At 42.7% G+C, this 22,245-nt stretch overlaps 3 protein-coding genes, 1 long non-coding RNA gene and 4 other non-coding genes across 9 annotated transcripts; 7 read left to right on the top strand and 1 right to left on the bottom strand.

Moving 5' to 3' along the window:
* Positions 1 to 3,295: 3,295 nt before the first annotated feature.
* On the bottom strand, positions 3,296 to 6,808 carry LOC124202345 (glutamate carboxypeptidase 2-like). The gene is made up of 10 exons (XM_046598682.1): positions 6,645 to 6,808; positions 6,435 to 6,549; positions 5,365 to 6,362; positions 5,058 to 5,204; positions 4,734 to 4,902; positions 4,541 to 4,631; positions 4,200 to 4,223; positions 3,805 to 4,112; positions 3,650 to 3,742; positions 3,296 to 3,569 (listed from the first exon to the last, which is right to left on the bottom strand). Exons 1-10 carry the CDS (start codon positions 6,706 to 6,708, stop codon positions 3,374 to 3,376), a joined length of 2,205 nt encoding a protein of 734 aa, XP_046454638.1. The 5' UTR covers positions 6,709 to 6,808; the 3' UTR covers positions 3,296 to 3,373.
* A 1,444-nt stretch (positions 6,809 to 8,252) lies between these two features.
* LOC124201870 (unextended protein-like) lies at positions 8,253 to 12,061 on the top strand. 2 transcript variants are annotated; one of them, XM_046598125.1, is made up of 10 exons: positions 8,253 to 8,404; positions 8,536 to 8,893; positions 8,951 to 9,389; positions 9,455 to 9,876; positions 9,995 to 10,166; positions 10,270 to 10,578; positions 10,653 to 10,682; positions 10,754 to 11,061; positions 11,206 to 11,359; positions 11,461 to 12,061. In XM_046598125.1, the coding sequence occupies exons 1-10, from the start codon at positions 8,307 to 8,309 to the stop codon at positions 11,979 to 11,981; spliced, it is 2,811 nt and encodes a 936-aa protein (XP_046454081.1). In that variant the 5' UTR covers positions 8,253 to 8,306; the 3' UTR covers positions 11,982 to 12,061. The 2 variants fall into 2 exon arrangements, with proteins under 2 accessions (XP_046454081.1, XP_046454080.1); XM_046598124.1 differs by having other exon boundaries at positions 8,536 to 9,389.
* A 1,348-nt stretch (positions 12,062 to 13,409) lies between these two features.
* On the top strand, positions 13,410 to 15,236 carry LOC124202376. Its single transcript, XM_046598715.1, has 2 exons — positions 13,410 to 13,774; positions 13,873 to 15,236. The coding sequence occupies exons 1-2, from the start codon at positions 13,737 to 13,739 to the stop codon at positions 15,014 to 15,016; spliced, it is 1,182 nt and encodes a 393-aa protein (XP_046454671.1). The 5' UTR covers positions 13,410 to 13,736; the 3' UTR covers positions 15,017 to 15,236.
* Positions 15,237 to 15,999: 763 nt separating this feature from the next.
* LOC124202375 lies at positions 16,000 to 22,053 on the top strand. The gene is made up of 6 exons (XR_006878062.1): positions 16,000 to 16,277; positions 16,560 to 16,636; positions 16,713 to 16,780; positions 17,818 to 17,920; positions 18,024 to 18,863; positions 21,795 to 22,053. It is a non-coding gene; the product is annotated as an uncharacterized LOC124202375 (long non-coding RNA).
* On the top strand, positions 17,673 to 17,744 carry Trnap-agg. Its single transcript has one exon. It is a non-coding gene; the product is annotated as a tRNA-Pro (tRNA).
* Positions 19,498 to 19,569, top strand: Trnap-agg. The gene has a single exon. It is a non-coding gene; the product is annotated as a tRNA-Pro (tRNA).
* Trnap-cgg lies at positions 20,034 to 20,105 on the top strand. The gene has a single exon. It is a non-coding gene; the product is annotated as a tRNA-Pro (tRNA).
* Positions 20,185 to 20,256, top strand: Trnap-ugg. The gene has a single exon. It is a non-coding gene; the product is annotated as a tRNA-Pro (tRNA).
* Positions 22,054 to 22,245: the final 192 nt, after the last annotated feature.

Genomic DNA, 22,245 nt, shown 5'->3' with positions numbered 1-22,245 from the left:
TATCACCATTTTTAATTCTTTTTTCTCACCAAGGTTTTTTGAGATGGGGCGGATGGCGTGAATCTTTCCCGGACTCATCTACCTACTGCTGGCCTTACACTCATTTTTTTTTGTTGTGTTAGATAATCCACATCGAAATTAAAATGAAAAGCGGATGAGGAAGGAAGTGGTTATGAAAAAAGAGGCTGATGAACTTGATACTCTCTCACGATCGAAATGTTTTTTGATATCCCGAGTAATATATAGGTATATAGAAAGGCCGAGAAAAACCAAAATAAAACTGGAAAAGTTCTTTGCCCACACACCCACACATACACTGTAATATATTCCCATTGGATTTAAATAAATCTCGAGTTCTCGACGCAGAGTGCTGCTTTAGTGTTTTTTCTTTGCTTTTAAAAGGATCGAATGCGGTGTATAGATGTGTAACATCAACAGCACTTGAAACCAAAGTTCCTGAAAAACCTTTTATTCCCCATTTATTTGATATTACCCCCGGAAAGTTGCGTAACAGGTCTATGTCTATAAAGTTTCTTTTCTGTCTATTGACTCAAAGAATTTGATTATTTGATATAAAATGCTGTTGTTGATCTTTACATTCTCTCTCTCCAGATGATGATAATGCATTCGAGAATAAAGAAAAGAAACTGTGTTACTCGGAGAGCAGGTGGATTTCGAAATCTTCCGCGCCAGTGATCATCAGAACCAGAAACCCCAGTAGATTTTGATATACGATCCTGTTTTCTGCTGTCTATACTACGCGGTACCATTGCGTGTGTCTACAGCAACTCCTTTATTTTTTTGATACACGTCAAAGAAGTAGAGCTCATCAATCAAACACGAGATATAGATTTTTACTTTTCTTTTTATTTACCTTTTAATCTTTCTACATAGAGAGGGGGGGATTGCGTGCGTTTAATAAATATTTGCTACATCAGCCCCCCCATTTTTCATTCTTCTTATTTCTTTCTTTCTTCGGTGATGGGGGAAAACCGATTCCGGAATAGTTGCCGTGCGTCGAAAAATCTTTAGTCGTAGTACTATACAATGCCCACAGTAAAACGCAGCTTGTATGTGTATATTATGTACACACATCGCGCCATCGTCAATATCCTGTGCTGGCCACTGCTACCATATGACGTGCAAAATACAAAAGTTCACTTATTCGACGTGTGCGTCAAGAATTAAAAAAAATACAAAAAGGGAACAAATGAAAGATGGCTATACGCGGACTTATAACACACACGTCTAAAGCGCTGCTGCTACCGTGTATAACCGACGCGTATCAACACACACAAAAGGCCGTTTGATGGATGATGGCGACGATATTATGACAGGGGTGGTTTCCATCTCCCACCACCCGATAATTCCAAAAAAGAAATAAAAACGAGAAGAATTAAAAAAATACGTTCGACACAATAGGAACAAAATAAATACTAAAAAGGGAATAACGCCAACGCATACATCCAGCAATTTTTATTCCGGCTGCCAAGGATCAACTGCGCACTCTCGGCTCACTGAAGAACAGCACATCTGTTAGACGAAAGACACACACAATGCGTTTTGCATTTGCCGGAGCAGTAGCCCCCGCTCAATTGTTGCCCGTTTCGTTTCGCTCTTGTCTGGAGACCAAAAAAGGGAAAGTGTAGGCGTAGGATCTATATAGATCCCGCGTGCTCCTGGAAAAGGAAATAAAAGAGTTGGAAAGGAAAAGAAAGAAAGAAAGAGTTTTGGTATGTGTGTGTATTCGATCCAGCAACCGGGCGGAGGGTTTAGCGGTTCAAATCAACTCAACAACCTCGGGGATCTAAAGGGAATTTAAGTCTCCCCGGCTGGAATAGATAGATCTATACAGATGGCTCTCCTTGAAGACTTTGTTGGTGCAAGTATAGAGAGTGTGTACAGGCTGCCTCCGTGAGCTGCTGTATTATCATCTTTCTCTTTATTTTTAAAAAACTCAAATATTTATAGGTGCTGTATATATAGACCATCGTCGTCGTCGGGTCTAGGAGAAGAAAAAGTTATAAGGAAAAAAAGTAACAATAAACTTTGATCGCAGGAAAGCCATGCCAGTTCAGAGATCCTGCCGTACATTATTTTTTTGTTTAAGAGAAACAAAAGGAGACACACACAACACAAATAAAAAAGAAGAAGAAGAAGAGGATTTGATATGCTGCCGGGCGTCTGTTGTTGTTACGGCGGATTATATTCCGTCGCGGAGAATAAAACAAAAAAGCCCCACACTACCCCCCCACTACCCCGGCCATATCGCACCAACAATAACGTGCACAACTCTGTCGCTGGTGCTGTGTATAGATGCGCGCCATATTTGATTGATTTTTTTCTTATCTTTTGTTCTATTATATTCTATACTATTTTTAATTTGAAATAAATAATGAAAAAAAAAGAGCAATTAAAATGTTACGGTCGAATAAGTTCAATTCATTTTCAACAAAAACGGATGGTGAATCCGTCAACCCGGAAAATGCGATGATCGCCGAGTTGCTCTGCTGTTGGATATATGAAATAATCGAGTTACACACATTTATACACAAATAGCTGATGATGGCGAATCGAAAGAGAGATAACGATGTGACGTATGTAACCTATATAAGAATTGATTTGAATTCACTCTACGGAAGAACTAGTCGAGCGCTGTAGGCTCTAGATTGGCCTTGGTTATGCAACCATACGCTGCTGAACACACTACAAATTGCCACGCCTATATCTCTATAACAAAGGATAAGATGGATCAAACTTTGGAACCTTTTAAGTATGTATAGTAGGCCTCGGAGCGCAGCCCAATAAGTATATTATGAACATGTACAGTTGAACTATAGAGCTACACTTACACCTTTTCTGTAGTTAAATCAATTACAGCACGACGGAGTGAAAAACTAGCTGCGGATGTTTGCCAATTAACGGAAGGGGGGCGTGTTATAAGTGTGTGTGGACGGAAGGCGTCGTCTCATTGTGAATGGATCGCTCTCTCCATATTAACCAAGTTGCTCTGCTGCATTTGTTTTATTTCACCTCTACGAGGAAAATAGCTGGGCAGAGTCTATAGCTCTCTTTCCTGTACCTTCCATCCGGCAAGCGATCCATTTCCAATTCATTCCTCCGATCCTTCTCCCCAGAGAGGCAGCAGCTAAAGTTCCCAATTTCATTTTGGAAGATTCCCTGGAAGTACCTACCGCCGCCTGGACTCTCGCTTCTTATTCTTCTCTGTCTATGCAATTCGACCATCGATTTTTCATTACTACGTGCAAGAAACACATCCGGAAGAAATAGAAACAAGACTGTTAAGTGTGTGTATGTATACGTAATTGCTTGATATATAATAAAATCCAGGGGCTGCTGAAAGTGGGGGCAATTAAATGTGATCGGATAAGGATTTGGCGGCCGCTTCGATGTAGAAAGCGATGACGGACAAGTGTTGCTGGATCTGGGCCCACTCGACCGGCTTCTGGACGATCGTTTGCTCGCCAACGGCTTCCAGGAGATCCGTCAATCCGGAGAAACTGCTGCTCGAATATCCGTCGCTGGAACTCGGTGCGAAAACGATATGACTAAAAAATGGAATGAAATCGAGTTCATAGTTAAATTGATACATCAGTTTAAAGTGAATTAAATAGATTGAAAATTATACTTGTACTCTGGCCGATTGGGTAATCCATGCGGATCGATGAAATGGCGTTCCAGTTGCATCAGCTGATCGTTAACTCTCCGTACAGCCAAAACGCTGATTGAATCCACCCGTTCAACAAATGATAACATTTAACTTTAATATTATAAGTTACATACTCGCTGGTATCGAGATTGGCCAGCGTCGTGTTCTGGAAATGTCTGACGGCCTCGCCGAAATGAGTCACGGCCAGCTGGAAATATTTCATCGTGGCATTATTGGCTTCCAGCTGGGATCCATAACGCGATTGGATTCCGGCCACTTGTTCCGCCAGGTAAGTGGCGTACCAGTCGGGGTCCAGCGGCAGGACGACCGACTCCAGCAAATTGCGGGCCACTTCGGCCCACAATTGCGTGACGGCCCGATGGTGAAGGAATCCAACGTCCATAATGTCGGCCAGCAAATGGTGGGTCTCGTACAGGGTATGCTATACATTAACATTTAAACCATTTAGAAAAAGGTTAATCTCTGATTTGCTTGGGAGGGGGGACGGACCAAATAAAAAAGAACTCACGTAAAGTGGATAGGATCCAATGTCCTGCAATGTTATGTGATGGATCGTCGGGCAATTCGAGATGGACGGGCAGAGTTGGAAAACAAAACGGTGAAAGATGATATTATATCTAGAGCGTGTTTAGTCTACACAGCACACACATTACATTATAGATTGCCCGGCTAGACCTGAGCCTACATTTACTAAGGGGAAGTATACTTATATATACTCTAACGGGTATCAAATTGAAAGTGCCCAGCTACGAAGGGGAAGAAAAGATTATGTAGCTGGGCCAGTCTAAAAATATCTATAATACCTTCGTAATCATCACAAGTATGTACGTTAACTGTTGTGTGTTTTACCTCTTCGTAGGTGTATCGGATGTCGATGGCGGGCACGCCCAAGACGTGCATGAAGGCCGTGTAATCGCTCCCGCTGCCTAAAATGTTCACCCTGGCAACCGGACGACGGCCGCCGGAGCGATCAGAAATTTATTGACATGGCCAAACTCAAAATAGAATAGAGGAAATGGAATAGAGATGGATTTAATTTCACTTTGGCTTGGTCGGATGATTGGCGTCCGGGTAACGATGGACCCAAGTGTCGAAGACCGTAGGGCGTTTCTGGGCCACTTCGTCGGCACTGGGATTGGCGATCCTTTTGGAGCTGTCCAAATAGACTTTGTTCATCAGCGGAGCCCCGCTTCCCCACAGCGAATAATTACCTGTTACAAAGATCAAAATCGAAATGGGCGGGTGATATAGAATAGTAGCCGTCAATAATGTCGATAGGCGAGTTGACGGCGTTGCCTAGCAACAATTAGAGACGGGCGGGAATAATAATTGAATAGGATGCTGCTGTAGCCAGCTGTAGCTATACCTTCGACGGCGATGTCGACGTTCAAATAAGCCACGGCCCTTTGGCTCAATACTTTGGCGTGCTCCTCGACCCACTCGTAGGAGCCGATCAGTCCGTACTCTTCCGCCCCCCAGCTGCAGAAGATCAAGCTCCTTCTCGGCCGCCAATCTGTTTGACAAACAAAATTATATATTTTTTTAAATTCCGGAATTTTTTTTTAATTCCGGAAAAATTCCGGAATTTTTTTTTTAATTCCGGAAAAATTCCGGAATTTTTTTTTATTCCGTAAATTCCGGATTTTTTTTTAATATTCCGGAAATGGATTTACTGTAATCTTGTTTGACTTTGCCAAATGTTCTGGCCATCTCCAACATGCAGGCCGTTCCGCTGGATGGGTCCAGAGCGCCCAGCGTCCAAGCGTCCCGGTGATTGCCCACCAGAACGTAGCGGTCCGGCTCTTCCTGGCCGTAGAGCATTCCGATCGTGTTGTAAGTGGTGACCAGTTTGTTGGCCGTCTGCATATCCATCTCCAGTTTCCATCCGTCGCCGTACTTGAATCCAGGGCCGAGCGAGTAGACGGGTTCCAGATCGCCCTGCCATTGGTCCGGAGCGGGCGGACCGCCCATGGCCTGGAGTAAAAGTTCTGCTTCGTCGTAACCGATCGGCTGGACGGCGATGGAAGGCAGGAGAGCCTCCGATTCCGGAATGCGGTAAGCGCTCTCGACGGCCGGATAGAACGGCGTCAACGGATCTCCGTTGCCCAGGTAAACGGTGCCGGATTGGACGGCCATTCCGGGCATCCACCAGGAATCCGGGTAAATGTCGTTCCGGCCTTTCTTGGCGAAATCCTTCGGGTCGGAATACAACAGAACGCCGACGGCTCCTTTGCGCTGGGCCAAATCGACAATGTTGGCCCGGAAGGAGGCGCCATAACGGGCCAGGACGATCTTACCGGAAACGTTAACTCCGACGCTTTCCAAATACTCGAAATCTTCCATCTGCCCGTAATGGGCGTACACCAGTCCGTCCGACTCGATGAGTCCCGTCTGGCCGGAATAGGCGTTGAAGTTTGGAGCGGCCAACTCGGAAAACTCTTCCGGCTGGCTGATGGGCGTCTGCTTGCCGGAAGTGGTGATGTTGGCCAGTCCCTTGTCGTCCAGCAGACGGACAATGTTGGGCTGTGTCATGTTGGGATAGGAGAGGAGAACTTGATAAGGGACAATGACGACCCGATCCAGCCCGGATTGGACAAAGTTGTCATGAAGCCAGACGGCCTGCTCGTAGTCCTGGGCCGTTCCGGCTAAATGAGGAACGCTGCTCAAGTTTCTTTGAAACATACAATAATTTTGAGTTAACTTTTACAGTTAATTGGAATTGAATTCAACTTAAAATGTATACTTGAGGTAGCCACTGATTTTGTCAGCAGAGATTTCGTTTTGCAGCTGCTGGAAAACGTCCATTTTGGGAGCGGGCGAATGATCGGCATTGTATCCGGCGTAGTAGAGACCAACACCTTTTATTAATTAAAAAATATGAATAATAATTAGCCTATAATAAATGACGTCATCCGGTCATGATTAGATATTAACAGAAACAATTCTATATTACCTATGGCGACGCCTGTGACGACGTAGAGGATGGCGAAACTAATCACCAAATTCTTGGTCTCCATTTCTTTGTTTTTTTTAAGAATAACTGAGACAAATTGCGTCGGATGCAATTTCTTCTCGACTGGCTCGACGTTTGAAAGTCGACTGCAGATAAAAATGTCATCAAATCAACCATCAAATGATGGCCAGGAGGCATCATAAATGCCCATCGCTGATTGCGTGATATAGCACATAAGCCCCCCCACCAACCAAGATCCTGTATTACAGGATTGTTTGTGAACATTTCAACTGTCAACAACTTGTTATCGCACGTTATCTCATCCGCCAGCAGCTTTTTTGTCATCTATAAATGTAAGCCACAACTCAAATAGAATGAAAGAAAAAAAAGGACATTGGGTCCTGTTTATTTTTGTCCAAAAGATTAGAGATTTTGTGCTGGGCTGGTCCAGCAGCCGAAGATTAAACGTTCGTCGAGGACGACAAGCTTTTCGACACACAGCACAAATGTCATATATAATACTTTTTCATCCGAAATAGTATAGATTCATCTAAATTTGGAAATCATAAGCTCAATTATCTCTTAAATGGAGTCCAAAAAAATAATACCAAAGTAATCGTATTACTTCACGGTTACGTATAGTCTTTTCTCTCTTTAATAACCGTGAGTGTGTTCGCGTTGTCGCGCGATGGAGCGAATCGCCCATACCCCCGTATACATATATATCCTTCCGGCAGCAGCAGTAGTGCATAAGGTGTGGCTCTCACACACCCAACCAACCGAGTCGAAGATGGAAACTGCTTTTCCGTGTCGTCTGGTGTGTAAATAAGACTCTTTTCTGTTGTCTTATCTCTCGGCCTTGCTCGGGCCGCTTTTAGCGCTCGATCGAATAGCTCAGAAATAAAATAGCCTATATAGACTCTGAGAGACTGCTGTGTAATCCTATAGGCAATCAAGTAGAAACGCTCGGCTGGACATTTCTTGACGGCGGGGGGACTCTCCCACCAAAACACCTGGGCTTATATTATTTTTTGATGGCGCACCAAATACCCTCGCCTTGACTACTAGCTATGTACAACATATATTTTTATTCATTTTCGGTTCAGTTCAGTTCATTAAAGCTTTTATTGACTAATTATATGGTAACAGGTGCAGATCAGACACCCAACAGAAAAGGTGAATTGAATTCCAATTTCCGGCAGCAGCATATGGTGTAATTTGATTGTTTGCCGGATTGGTAAATTTTTTTATTTTAATTTTTTCACGATCACGATCCCTCACGCAATGAAGTACTGGTTGCACCACCCAGCCAGCTACTATAGTACGTAATTGCCAGTCAAGGGAGGCTCCCCATCCAATTCAATTCAATTGTCGATGTGTGTAAGGATGAGCACGAACGATAAAAAGTAGACCGGACAATTGGGCGGCCGCCACTCGAATATGGATCAAGCAAACCCCAGCAACAGGATCGAGATGGATAGATATATAGACACAAAGTTCACGTGGGAATATCAATCAGGAATAATTAAAAATGATGCCGCCGCCGCTGCTGTTGTTGTCGGCCGTTTTGATTTATTTATTTCACGGCGATCACGGCCGTCCATTTGACTATTATAAAGGAACACTATTATCCATCATGGACTGCACACATCGTCCACGGACATGGACGCGGCTGCAACCATTCTCACCGTCCTTCTCTTTTTGCTACTCCATTTCCCGCTGGGCACCGACAGCTCGCTGGCCGACCTCACCACCATCAGGTTGCCATTTTCTCACCGTCAAATTTCAACTCTATTTCTCTTTTATTTCTTTCTTTTTTTAAAAATAATAGCGAAATGATTATTTTCAAATTTTTTTATTTCTTTTCGCGGTATGTACTATTGCGTCGTAGGAATCGATCCGGCCGCTCCGTCAACACGTCGTCGTCCGTCCTTCTGGCGGCTGAACAAACTCATCAAGTGGCGTCGGCGGCGTCGGCAGGAGCACATCAGCAGCCGACGTCCGACGACCGAAATTTCGTTTACAAAGTTGTCAGCCTCAGCGGTGGGTCGACGACGCCGAAGCCTCCTCCTCCGGTCGTGTTTGTGACAGCTCCGCCGGATGTTAATAATCATGGCCATTATTATCCGGATGAATCCGACGCCCTCCTGCGATCGGCCTTTATCGTCGGCCTCCGCGTCGAGGATGCGGACAGCAAAGGCGTTTCCTACGACGCCGATGGCACTCCAAACATTCAAGCGGGAAAAGCGGTAACATTTGAAAAATTTAAAAATTTGATATCCACTCGTGAAATGTGTCGGGTCCAGGTGACGGTGCGGCTATTTGGCGACGACATGAGCGACGCCTCCCAGTTCCGTTTCGTCTCGGTCGCCCGTCAAAGAGGCGACGACTGCGAGGACCTGCCCTTCACGGCCATCGTCAACGTCACCAGAAATTCGCTGACCAATTTCTCGGCCCTCGTCCATTTCCGTCTGCCGAGTTTGCCCAGTCATCAGATCAACGACGACGATTCCTACCCGGCGGCAGTGACCGACGACCAGACGCCAGAAGGAGAAGAAGAGCTGCCGGCCTTTTACGTCTGCTCCATGGGAATGTCGGCCGATGGGCGGATGCGCTGGATCCATCAGGGCAAAGAGCCCGGAGTCAAATTGAGAACCTACGAGAAAACGTTGCCGTTGTGGTTCCAGCTGGCCATCATCGTCCTCCTCCTCTCACTGTCCGGCCTCTTTTCCGGCCTCAATCTCGGTATAGGAATAATTCATTCTGATTTGATTTAAATTCAATCAAAATTTGAATTGAATTGAATTCAGGTTTGATGGCGCTGGATCGGACGGATTTGAAGATTTACGAGAACACGGGATCGGAGAAGGAGAAGGGATTCGCCCGGGCCATCATTCCCGTCCGCAATCACGGCAATTACCTCCTGTGCACCTTGTTGCTGGGCAACGTCCTGGTCAACTCTTCGCTGACGATCCTGCTGGACGATTTGACGTCGGGCATTATCGCCATCGTCGGATCCACCATGGGCATCGTCATCTTCGGTGAAATCGTCCCGCAGGCCATCTGCTCCCGTCACGGCCTGGCCATCGGCGCCCACACCGTCTGGATCACCAAGTTCTTCATGCTCCTGACTTTCCCCCTCTCCTATCCCATCTCGTTGATCCTCAACTTGATCCTGGGCGAGGAGATCGGAGCCTACTACAACCGGGAGCGACTGAAAGAATTAATCAAGGTCTGATTTTAATTATTATTATTCCGGCCATCTCTGTCCGGAATCGAGGTCATCATCATTTGATTACCAGTCACGTTTATCTGCTACTACTCCCGCTTGTGGGCGTATCTGTATGTAGGTAACCAACGAGTACCACGACTTGGAGAAAGAGGAGATCAATATCATCTCGGGGGCTTTGGAAATGCGCCGCAAAACGGTGGGCAACATCATGACCCGATTGGAGGACATTTTCATGCTCAGCTACGACTCGGTACTCGACTTTGAGACCGTTTCCCAGGTGCTCAAACAAGGTCAATTGCTGCTGCGTCATTTAATCGCTCTTTGATTGGAGATAGTCCGTTTGTTTTGGGATTGATTGAGATGTTCTTGTTTGTTTATTTGTTTGATTCAAAGGGTTCTCTCGAGTGCCAATCTACGACGGGGCCAGGAACAATATCGTCGGGCTGCTCTTCATCAAAGAGTTGGCGTTGGTCGATCCCGAGGACGCCGTCCCGTTGAAAACGCTCTGCAAGTTCTACCAGCGCCAGTGCAACTTTGTCTTTGACGACACGACGCTCGACGTCGTTTTCAAGGATTTCAAGGAAGGCCACAAGGGTCACATGGCCTTCGTCCAGCGGGTCAACAGCAACGGCGATGGCGACCCGTTTCACGAAACCGTCGGACTCGTCACTCTCGAGGACGTCATCGAGGAACTCATTCAAGGTGATGGCGCCAAATTTGAAAATTCAAATTCAATTCATTTTTTGTAACTTTTTTTCTGATTGAAATTTTTCCAGCTGAAATTGTCGACGAAACGGACGTGTGGAGTAAGTGCCTGGGAACAGCTGATTGATGTGTGAATAGTTTTTCTAACGTAATTAGTTGAATTGAATTCAAGTTGACAACCGGAGTAAACGACGCCGTGAGAAGAGCAGATTGCTGCAGGATTTCAGCAGTTTCGCCGTCCAGTACCGGGTGCCGGCCAGTCACAAGATCTCGGCCCAGTTGGCGTTGAGCGCCTTCCAGTTCCTCAGCTCGTCCGTCGACCCGTTCCACGCCAACTGGATCTCGGAGAACGTCCTGCGCCGTCTGGTCCAACAGGGTCCCGTCGTCCAATTCATCCGCGTCGATAAGAGCCGGAAATCTTTAAGCAATTCCGATCCGGACTCGCCGGCAGCAGCGGATGCCACCCTCATCTATCAGCAAGTAATATTCCGATGCATATTTCAACGCAACAACTTCTTTTTCTAACTTTTCCCTTTTCCATCTGAATAATCCATTTTTCTTTTTTTCCTTCCGTTTCCTCTTTTTATTTCCTCCACCCGTTCCATTCCGGACCTCATCAAAAAGGGAAAAGCTGCCGACTATTTCGTATTGATCCTGGAAGGGCGAGTGGAAGTGACGGTCGGCAAGGAGAGCCTCGTTTTCGAAAGTGGGCCGTTCAGCCATTTCGGATCGGTCGCCCTGACGGCCGGCGGAGTCTTTGCCCTAGGCGACGAATTGGGTGAGCATATAATAGAAAAGACTTTTGATTTAATCGGTGCAGGGAGGAGCTGGTTGATATTATATACATTATTATTAAATAAAAAAATGTGCGGCTGACAGGTGAGTCGACTAAAGCGTCCGTCAAGTGCTGGCCAAGTAATGGAACCCTCCAGCTTTCGGGTCGAGCTTTTTCCATTTCCGAGCCTGCTGCTAGCGCAGTTATCGGGGCCGGGGCTCCTCCTGCTGGCGCCGCCCAGTCGTCATCTCCGCCGTCGGGAGCAGGAGCTCATCATCAGATGTTCGTCTCGGATTACACGGTCCGGGCCCTGACATCAGTCACTTATCTGCGCGTCAGCCGGTTCCTCTACCAGGCGGCCCGCAGTGCCACACTGTTGGAACGGGCTCAAGTCACGTCGGACAACAACCGGGCCGGCGACAACGGGCGGCTCAGCGTCGATAGCGTCGTCGATGTCGACTCTTCTCAGCTAACCTCGACAGTGTCATCCTACCGCTACTCCAGCAGCGGCTCGGTCGTCGACGCTAATTGCGCCGGCGGCCATTTAAGCGAGCCCCATCAAGAGACCAACGCCGTTAGCACCGATCCGATCCTTGATGATGCCGATCCTTCTTCCTATTATTGAATTGAATCATTTGAGGGGAAATTATATTTTGACACCTGTTAGATTTGTGACGGTTAACAATAAAACTAAAGTCAATTGAATCAACCTCTCTGTCTGTATATACTTTATGGCGCATAGCGAATTTTTAGCGCATGATTTATGGCCATTCAAAGAGCGCGGGAAAATATGAAATTATGAATAATGGGATATCAAATAACAGAAGGGAATTTAGTTGGTCGGCTGAATAACGACCGCGACGGCGCGCTTCAATATGAAAAGCTCAGAAACGGGTAGCCACTAACAATAAAAAAAGAAAACGACGCCGGTACATAACAAGAAATAAGGGAAAGAGAGTTTATTTGACGCGCCAGCAAACGGCGTCCATAAATTTCTCGGGTGGGTTCCATCAACCCATGAAACGATGAAAGGCTATCAAAATTTTCTGCCTACTCGTTTGAAAAATATATAGACGAGCACGGTAGTCGTTTATTATCTGAGCCATTTCAAGCCGGGCAACGGGAAACGGGAGCTGCTCACGCAATGATGTCAAAGTAACACCTTTTTTTGGGGTTTGAATCTCTCGAAACGGGCGCTAGATGTCCGCGTGAATCACGTCACACTCTCTAGGCGAGACTCTTGGCGAGCATTTCGCTATCGGCGGCCTATCGTCCTTAGCGATGCAAGTGCGAACGCACTCGGCGGGTTATTCACCATTTTATGCGAACGTTCAATTTTCGGAGCGGTCGCAATCAATGGGTGCCCATTCGTTATGAGCAGGCCCAGTCCGTATCCGTCGGCAAGTTTTAGCGTGAATATGGTCAAGGACAATAGTAGACGAGCTGTGTACGTGCTGAAAACATTTGGTCCCTTTAGTATCCGATCGATCGATTATTCCGGTTTATTTTTTTTATTTTTTTTTTGTTTTAGACAAAAGTTTTGGCCGGCTACTGCACGCAGAACAATGGTCAATAGTTCAGGGGGGGGGGGCCTATATATATTCCCAGCTAACCACTCCAAGGCCGATGAGTGTACCCGATCTCTTTAGAAAAATATATATAACTTCTAGATAAATAATGAAAAGGCATATATAAATCGATAGTGCGTGCAGGATATGATGTTTTATTACCCAAACGCAACTTTTATATTTTGTGGGTGGGGATCAGAGGAGGAACTCTGCCACACGTTATATATACGATTCCGCTCAGATTGGACTTAACTTTGATCCGGTCAAGTTCGATCTCTTATGTATACGTGTATCACTGTGCGGAGAGAGCGCTGAATTTTTAAACTTTTATTCCTTTGGATTGACATTTACGCTACCCATAGGTGCATTGGGTAGAACCTAAGGGTCAAATAATCTATTTAAAAATGTCAAAGCTAATAATTCACGAAGCCAACAAGCCAACCAACAAATAAATCAAGATGGATTGAGCTGAAAGTGAACTATTTGGCAACGTGAACTAGAACTAGAAGGAACACACATGACACATTTATGTCGTCTGCTTTTAGATGGCGCTGATCCAGTGATCCTTTACCGACAAGGCGTCATCATTCTAAATTTCTGATTTACTGATTCAGTCCTACCTACACATACACCCACTTTATAGCAGTTTGAGTGATTTATTAGACTGTAAAAACTTTTTTTGAACTATCTCTGAGCTTTATTATTGCATTGATTCGTGGGTCTTGGTGGTTTTGCATAGTCAATCTTTTACGGCACTTGGCCATTTTAAACACAAACATTCGGTTTCGGCATCTTTTGACAACACCACTGGGATGAGCTCTCAGCAATTCGCCTGGGAACGTTCCTTCATGTAAGACAATCATTGGGAAGTTTTACACATTTTGTGTGACCTCTTAATTGTTAAATTCTACATGTCCTACATGAATTGTTTTCCTTCCCAAACATTAGGTGCAACATGACCGAGTCCAGCACATTCAGCATCACCCACATGCCTATCTCGATGAAGGAAGTGAGGCATGGTCTGTTTCGAATTCACTGGAACTTTGAAAACAGAGATCACCAGGAAGGTGTGTGCAAGGAGGTGATCCAATTGTATGGGACTCAGTCAGGACGAGGCTACATCTTCACTTACCACCTCGAAATTGTGCTGGACAAATTGAGAGACAAGCCTTATCTTTTTACCATCACTGTCGAGGAAAGCAGCAACAACAGCAAAGAATCCAATGACTGTGAGACGACCGTAACCAACTCAACCACTCGTCCACAACAGCATCAGCAACCGTTGACTGAAACAACATTCTGTCCTGCCAGTTACATCTCGTTGCCGAAATCCGGGCTTCCAGTTGCCGTTTGGATCCATATCGAGGAAAATTACAAAGACGAAATACACTTGTGGAAAACGGAAGAGACTGACAAGTGGATCAAGAAATTGCGGTTCAGCCGATCGCCGGAAGACATCACTCTGTGGGTGGATTTCGGAACCATCACGGGCAGCGAAAATAAAATGATCAGCACCATGGGGAAACTGGCCGACATGTTTCGAAATCAAACCCTGTGTGACGTCCAGTTCAACTTCATTGGCGGTCAATCTGTGGGCGCTCACGTTGCGATTCTGTCGGCCGGCAGCCCAGTGTTCGCCGCCATGTTCCAGTCAACTTTCATGGAGTCCCTCACGCGGCAAGTGATGATCACCGACATTGAAGTCGACGTTTTCAAACAGCTGCTCGTTTACATGTACACCGGAAGCATACCCGAACTGGAAGAAGAGAACGTCACGCTGCTTTTCGTCGCTGCAGACAAATACGGAATCGAGACCCTCAAGGAAGTGTGCGCCGACGACTTGCTGGAGCAGCTGGAAACCGAAAACGTCATCAAGATGCTGGTCTGGTCTCATTTCCATTCGGTTGCCAAGGTGTTTGAAGGTGCCATGGAGATTTTAGTGGACAATTACTGCGAGCTCTGCTTCCAGCCGGAATGGCTGGATTTTACAAAGAACTATCCTGATTTGTGCGTGATGGCCACACAGCGCATCGCCTTGGCCACACAGCGGATCGTCATGTCCTCTCAGCATCCGAACCCATGGATGCATTGAAAAAGGGAAATTTATCTTCTAGTTCGTTTTGGTCGTCTTAGTCATTATTCACTTTCAATTGCTTTTAGTAGATTAAATGTTGCGAAAACTAAAATTTGTCGTATTCCAAATTTTCCATGTTGGCTAATTATTTAAAAAACAAATTTCTTGTGATGAAAATGTCTTGCTCAAATAAAATAGAACATTAGTTCCCATTCAAGTGGAACTCGGTGCGATATAATGGAGTAGTTGGATATCATAATTTTAATTTCTTACGCAAATTATTATCTAGCAGTTAACTAACGTGTGCGTGAATTGGAAAAAAGCTTAATGAATCATGCAATTTAAGATAGAATCTGTGATGATATTTTTTGTTTTGTATGACACTTGGAGAGTATTTCCCACGCAAATCAAATATTCAAATAACCCGCCGACATTTCGCACGTTCCTTGACTGCTAGATGTCATTATTTGCGATGAAACGTTCTTCGACCGTTCGACGCTAGATGTCATGGTTGAATGATGGAGGAAACGTTTTTGTTTTTTGAATTTACATTCTGCTTCCACCTTCCACGTTTTTTGTCGGGTAAAATTATTTTTATTATTAAATTAACTACGAACTAAAAAATGGCCCAACTTATTTCCGGTCAATAAAATCATGATCCCAGTTGGATGTTGCAGTATATTGGGGACAGGATGTGCATTTAGATAAGTAATTAATATGGATGTGGTAACAACAAGTAATCCACCTCGTTGGCATGATCTGAATTTTGAAAGGACTTCTAAAGCTTCACGGTCGTCACGTTAGTTTATGCAAAATGTCCATATTGCAAGTCTGGAATGAATATGTAGGTATTACTTCAATTTGATCTAATACTTCCATCATGCTTCCATTTACATGGCCGACTGCCTGACCTGCCTCATTCACAATTTTAACATTCATAGCATAGTTATTTTTGCTGTTCTTTTATTTTGTTTCATATCTTACAAACAGCTTACAACTAATATAATAACAAATTGTATTTGCAGATGAGTAGAGCAAGGTGGAAACGGCAACAGCAATCTTTCAACAAATCTTAATCCTTTCACACACTCCTCAGCTACATTATTATTGGATTATTTTATATCAGTATTATGGCCTATACCAATTGATCTTGTTAGATTTTTATGACTGCTAGTTCCATGATTCCTTTCTCCTTGAGAAGAAGACTGCCAAGAAGTGGGTAAAGAATTTCCAAGGCTGTGTCAATGGACCTGTTTCAAAATGACTATAACCCTAATAGGTGAAAAAAAAAAAATTTCATACATGCTGGATAAATTGTTCTCTGTTTTAACTTTGTGACTTGTGGTAATATGCCATTTCTAGTTAACGCTATTTCTATGCAAGCAATCTGTTGATGTTTAGTTTACGTAACAATTTTTAATATCGGCAAATTGGTCAGATGTGCCGCCTTGTCCCAGTCCGATCTTATGGATCATCATTGCGGCTTAGATCCTGAATACTAAATTGTGATGTAAACATGCTTGTGACGCAACATTTTAAAATGATCTTCGTATCTTTGCAGATTTGCTGCCTTTTCCAAAGCAGAGTGTGGCAACCGTGAGTAATAAGCTGCCAGCAATGCGAACTCTTCCGCCAGAAGTAAAAATTAAATTAACTGTTTACCTTTAATAATAGTCTTAACTATTAACTTGAACGTTTTTTTACTCAATTGTAGATTATGGTAGGTGAGAGAGAGTTAGGTGCTGAATTGTTCGAATCTTTCGGGCTGAAAATCAGAAAAAGGTAGAGTTCATTCTTACTTGAACAACTCCCCCCATTTCTTAAGAATAAGTTGCATTCATTTTTGTCAGTCTTCTGATTCATTTCACGTATTTTTATCCTGATCATTTATAATAACTTCACCAATTAGCTTTCGAACGGCCGATTTTCAGTACGGGGGTTGCTGTATCCCCTACCTTGCTGCCCATTTAGATTTAGTTTTTTTTTAAATTAAACATTATATTTAGTAATCATCAGTAGGACCAAAATCGTAAAACCTTATCATTATGGATCTAGACCATAAGAATTTCGTAATTTAACTGCTCGTTAATTAGAAATGACGTAAGAATTTTTTAAGAATTTTTTAGTGATCGCAATAGTTATCAGTACTTAATGTAACGTAGATTTGGTCTGTTAAGCGTCAGCAAATCCAGCCTTTTCTTTTTAATCAGTTAATTTCACAGTTAACAGCATATTTTTAACGTGCAGCTAGAAGTCCATGCGAAGCCTTCCTGTAACAGTCTTGTTTAACCTACTACCGAAGAAATTTAGGTCAACTAGAAATAGCGCGCACAAAAGAAAGCTTTCATTCTGTTTGAAAGCGAAAGTCGTTGGGTTAGTCAGAACTGGGTAGGCAAGAAGAGAAATTAATTTAGAAAAAATTTTAATAATATTTTACGTGATGTTTCTCATGTTTTCATAATTATTTTTTGCAATCTAAATCTACAGATGACGTTCTAAATAATGGAAATGTTGTTCGTAACTGCTTCAAAATTTTTCACGCGTTGTAATTTATCTAATGCATGTGTTAAGTCTCCGTAATTATTATTTTACGTCTTTGTGCTATTGTGCTAATAATTCAATTTGAAACCATTTTCACACGGTTAATATTTGAATTTTAATCATCGACTTCATCGGCTCGATGGTCTAGGGGTATGATTCTCGCTTAGGGTGCGAGAGGTCCCGGGTTCAAATCCCGGTCGAGCCCAGGAAATGTTTTTTGCTCTTATTATTACCTCATTCAATGTTTAGGGGTTGTAATGTCAGTCATCTTTTTACAGGCACATTTCTGCTATTTAAATCAATGAAGCACTTCACAAATGGCAAGCCGCAAGCCCGTAACATCACGGCCATCGGATGATCGGATATCCTTTTCTTAAATTGGTAAGATTACTTCCCTAATTTCTTTAACGAAGATAACCCATAGATATTTAAAATAATGGCAGCATTTAGTATTTACTACTCATTCAATTTCTTTTATATTTAGGTCAGGTTAGGTGGATTGGTCATTGCTTCATCTGTTACAGTGATGGGAAACTCTGCAATGGATTTTTCCGTATACTGAAATTTAAATGACTCTGTAAAGAAGAAAGGGAGCTTTCTGTTTCGCAGTCGTGATTCAACATTAGTTACAAACTCAATTACGGTACAGAAGCAGTTATTTTTTTTATTTCTGTGGTGAATCGAAACAAAGTGAACTCCAAGATTCAAGAACCAAAGCGTCAAAAAGTGCATTCGAATGTGCTGGAAACTGGAGTTGATTCATGCCCTCCTCACCATATCGATTACAAGTGTACTTTGGACGAAACATTTTGTGTATGGGGTGGTCATGCGTCCGCTAAGGTCCATTACATTATCGACGGATATTGTGAACATCTCCAACCGACTAGCCAAAGTGTTTCTGTCTCAACAACTAAGTGACGTTCAAGTTCAATGTGCGACATCCTATTGGTGGACAACGTTGCAGTTCTATCTGCTGGCAGTGTTCTCTGTCACGTCTTCTTCTGAATTCTTGGAGTCGCAAAAGAGGATGGTGGCCGTCAACGACATTGAAATCGTCGATAATAAAATGCAAGCCTCGAACCCTGTGCGGGTAAATGGATTTCCTTGCGTTAATCGTGCGGAAGACATTCTGTAGTGCTACTAGCAAGCTAATATATTCTCAGTTACACTCGATCCCGAAACTGTTTGAAGATGCCGTGGATTATTTGGTGAAACATTGCCGCAAGATTTTTTATCAGCCCGAATAGCTAAATTGGATGATTCCGATTTGTGCATTCTGGTTACCCAGCGTGTGTCTCCGGTCCTCGCATCTGATTCCAACAAGGTAAGAAAATCTACTGGTTAATGTTTTGCTATCTTTTTTTGCCTTTTCCTTGTTAAAAATCGTTAATCTTGAATTAGTCGAGACCATCTTTACCCTCTACACGTAAAATGTAGGGAATTTTCGTTTCATTCTTCTATCTTGTGTAAGGCAAGTTAAACTGAAATATCGTTTGAACCCAAGCTTATGGAATTGTTGTTGCGCCATATAGCAAAGTTTCTCTTTGTTTGGTCATTTATAGCTAGTAGCATGGAAAGAGGAACGTTGGCCTCATTTTGATTTTAAAGCGAAAGTAGCCAGTCAGCTCATCTGTAAATAGTGGGAAGTACAGAGAACAGAAGGTCAGAAGTAGACTTTAATTTTTGATTGCTTGCCGTTTTTTTTAATGAAATTGAATCTTATCGAAAATATGCTGTCATTCTTTGATTTTCATGAAACGCACTTAACTGGGTCAGTTTCGTGTTTCAAACTGGGTCAACTTTGCTAGTAGTACTTACTGTATTTATTTGCGTAGAGCTCGTTTCAATCTAACTGTTCTTATGAGAAGCTGCAAGTGACCTTAGTTGATCCCAGATGTCATTGTTTTTCTTTTTTCTATCATTAGGACCTAATGTGTTTTTGATCGATGGATGACATCGGCTCGATGGTCTAGGGGTATGATTCTCGCTTAGGGTGCGAGAGGTCCCGGGTTCAAATCCCGGTCGAGCCCAGTAAAATTTTTATTTGCTTCTCAATTCACTATGACATAAGTTAGCCATGTTTAGCCAGGGCAGCTGATTTGATTGATTGATCACCCCACGATCAACCTTACGCTATCTTACTGGTGCTACAATTTATTTCCATATATTATTCTACCATTTAAAATCACGAACTCTAACTGTTTTCGAAATTGTAAACAGACGTTATAGTTGTCCACTTTTCAGCAACCTGATGCATTTCTATCCTCCACCTGTTTTGTGTGACATGTCAGTGTATTTTGCTAAAGTAAGACTGACATTTGATCTCTATAAAAATTTGATTGATGGTCTCGTGTCTCGTTGGGATTACCTCCAGGGCCATCGAGGACAGATTACCCGTTTAAGGTTCGAGTACCTTTTAGTTTCTACCTGTTTAATTGCTAAGCTAGAATTCTTTCTGTTTTGATCAGAAAATCTATCTGTTTTCTTATTGTAAGGCTCGATGGTCTAGGGGTATGATTCTCGCTTCGGGTGCGAGAGGTCCCGGGTTCAATTCCCGGTCGAGCCCTCAATTCTGTTTTAATTTCAAGTTGTTTTATCAAATTCTTGATCTCTTTTACTTCCCTTTTTGTTGTACTAATTCCATCGGCTCAATGGTCTAGGGGTATGATTCTCGCTTTGGGTGCGAGAGGTCCCGGGTTCAAATCCCGGTTGAGCCCTTTTAAATTATTTTTTGTTGATGTTCTTTAGTTGGATTCGCATTAAACTCAAAATTGATTGGGTCGTGATCGTTTTACTCCAATCGCTTAAAATGTGTGTAATGCCGAGCTGATTTGAACTAACCTTGACACGCTTCATTGCTTCCAGTATTCGTAAGGACGCAAACAGAACGTACAAGTGTGATGTTAAGTATTGCTACAGTAGCATTTCAAATTTCGAATAGTCAAAGAATATGGAAACAAAAATATCAAAAGCGTGATTGTTATTCTCATATTGTGTTGTGCCGTTAGTAGGTTAGCTCATAAAGCGCGCCATCGCAGTAGGGATGTCTTAATGAAATGTTCGCAAAACGAAAATTTCCCCACCATAGGGTCATTCTGACATTCTGCCATTATTATTCAAACAAGAGCACAGCCAGTGTTGACTGGTCAGCGTAGCCGCGTAGGTGTAGGGCTGTAGGCCTGAATAACATTGGCTAGATAGAACACAAATGTTTATTCAGCATTCTTGTCATCAAAAGCTCACTGGTACACGTACAGTTTAAATAAAAGCAGCTGTAATTGACTGGTGGCATGTGGTTAGTGTAATCCATAATGCGTTGTCATTTTATAGAATTATTGATTAACATTTCTCAGTAAGCATTCTTTCTCGCGATAGTCGAAGGCACGTTGAAATGTTCTTATTTCTTTTCACCTACCAACCTTTAACACGTTACGATTGATAAGATCGTCCAACATATTAATTAGTTAACGATATGGCCGATAAATTATGTACAAATTTACCTAGATTGATCTATGAACTCGGGTTAGTAAATTCTTCTCAATTTGAAAAGTGAAGCTTTTCAACCAAAACAAACCGTCGGAAGCGCCATCGTTTGTCAGATTTACAAGTCATAAATCAGCGCCATCTAGTTCTGGAAATTCAAAACTTTTCAAATTTTTTAATTCAAATTTCATAAATCATATTGCTTATACTTCATTAAACAATAGGGTGCTTTCAATGATTTAATTAACTATTTTAAAACAGCACATTAGTATCGAGAAATTCCTCTGTAGTTCCATCTGCCGTGGAACTCGGAACAATCCACTAATCCAGTCCTTTTTTGATGACATATACAATATGCAAAGCACTGTTTAAATTATCACACATTACTGCACAGCTGTAGATAGAGGGTTAAACAATGAAAAATATATTTAATAACAACATAAAATATTTATAATTAATACAATTTGGCAATTAAAGCTTTTGTTTTTGTTGATTAGGGCTGGTCGTCTGCAACCGGCCACGCGATGCATCAGTCTAATCTGGTCTAATGTTAATGATAATAATAACTCGTAACTCATTTCAGAATCAAATTGAGGTTTGACACTTTATGAAAAATGAGATCAAAATTGTGTTCCAAGTAGTATGAACTTTTCAAAGGTCTGGCACTTTTCTCGAGTGTTAAGGTGATACGTCAGCGTTTTCGATTCCCCATTTTTCTTACTATCTTCAGAATCAAAATCTTTTAGTGCCAATAGTATTTTTACTTTTTCAGGGCTCAAACATCGTGGTACACTTGGATAAACAGCAAAGGATTTTTTATTCAATTTGCAAAGGTCCACATCCTTGTTCGAAAATAACCATCAGGTCAGTTTTATATGCCATCTTTATTCAAATCCATTTTCAGCTTTATTCAATTAGAAAGAAACAATCTAAATTCCGTTAGTCTGTGAGCAGTTCAAACAAATATTTCACAATTGTTGTGTAGCTCAGATTTTTCCTATTTTCCCCTTCACAGCTCATTGTTGTTTGCCTATTAATCAGAAAGTGCAAAGTTATTTATTTTATCTCATGATTAAGTAAATGTGTAGTCATGCTGCCAAGGTTCATTATTTCTATCTCATGATTATTCTCATGATTAAGTAAATATGTAGCCATGCTGCCAAGTCTGTTATTAGGATCTGGTTAATTATTAAGGTAGTAGCATGGCTATATAATCTATATCA

This window comes from Daphnia pulex, chromosome 9 (genome assembly GCF_021134715.1).
Source record: "Daphnia pulex isolate KAP4 chromosome 9, ASM2113471v1".
Lineage (NCBI taxonomy): Eukaryota > Metazoa > Arthropoda > Branchiopoda > Diplostraca > Daphniidae > Daphnia > Daphnia pulex.
This window is presented reverse-complemented; position numbering and strand designations above follow the sequence as displayed.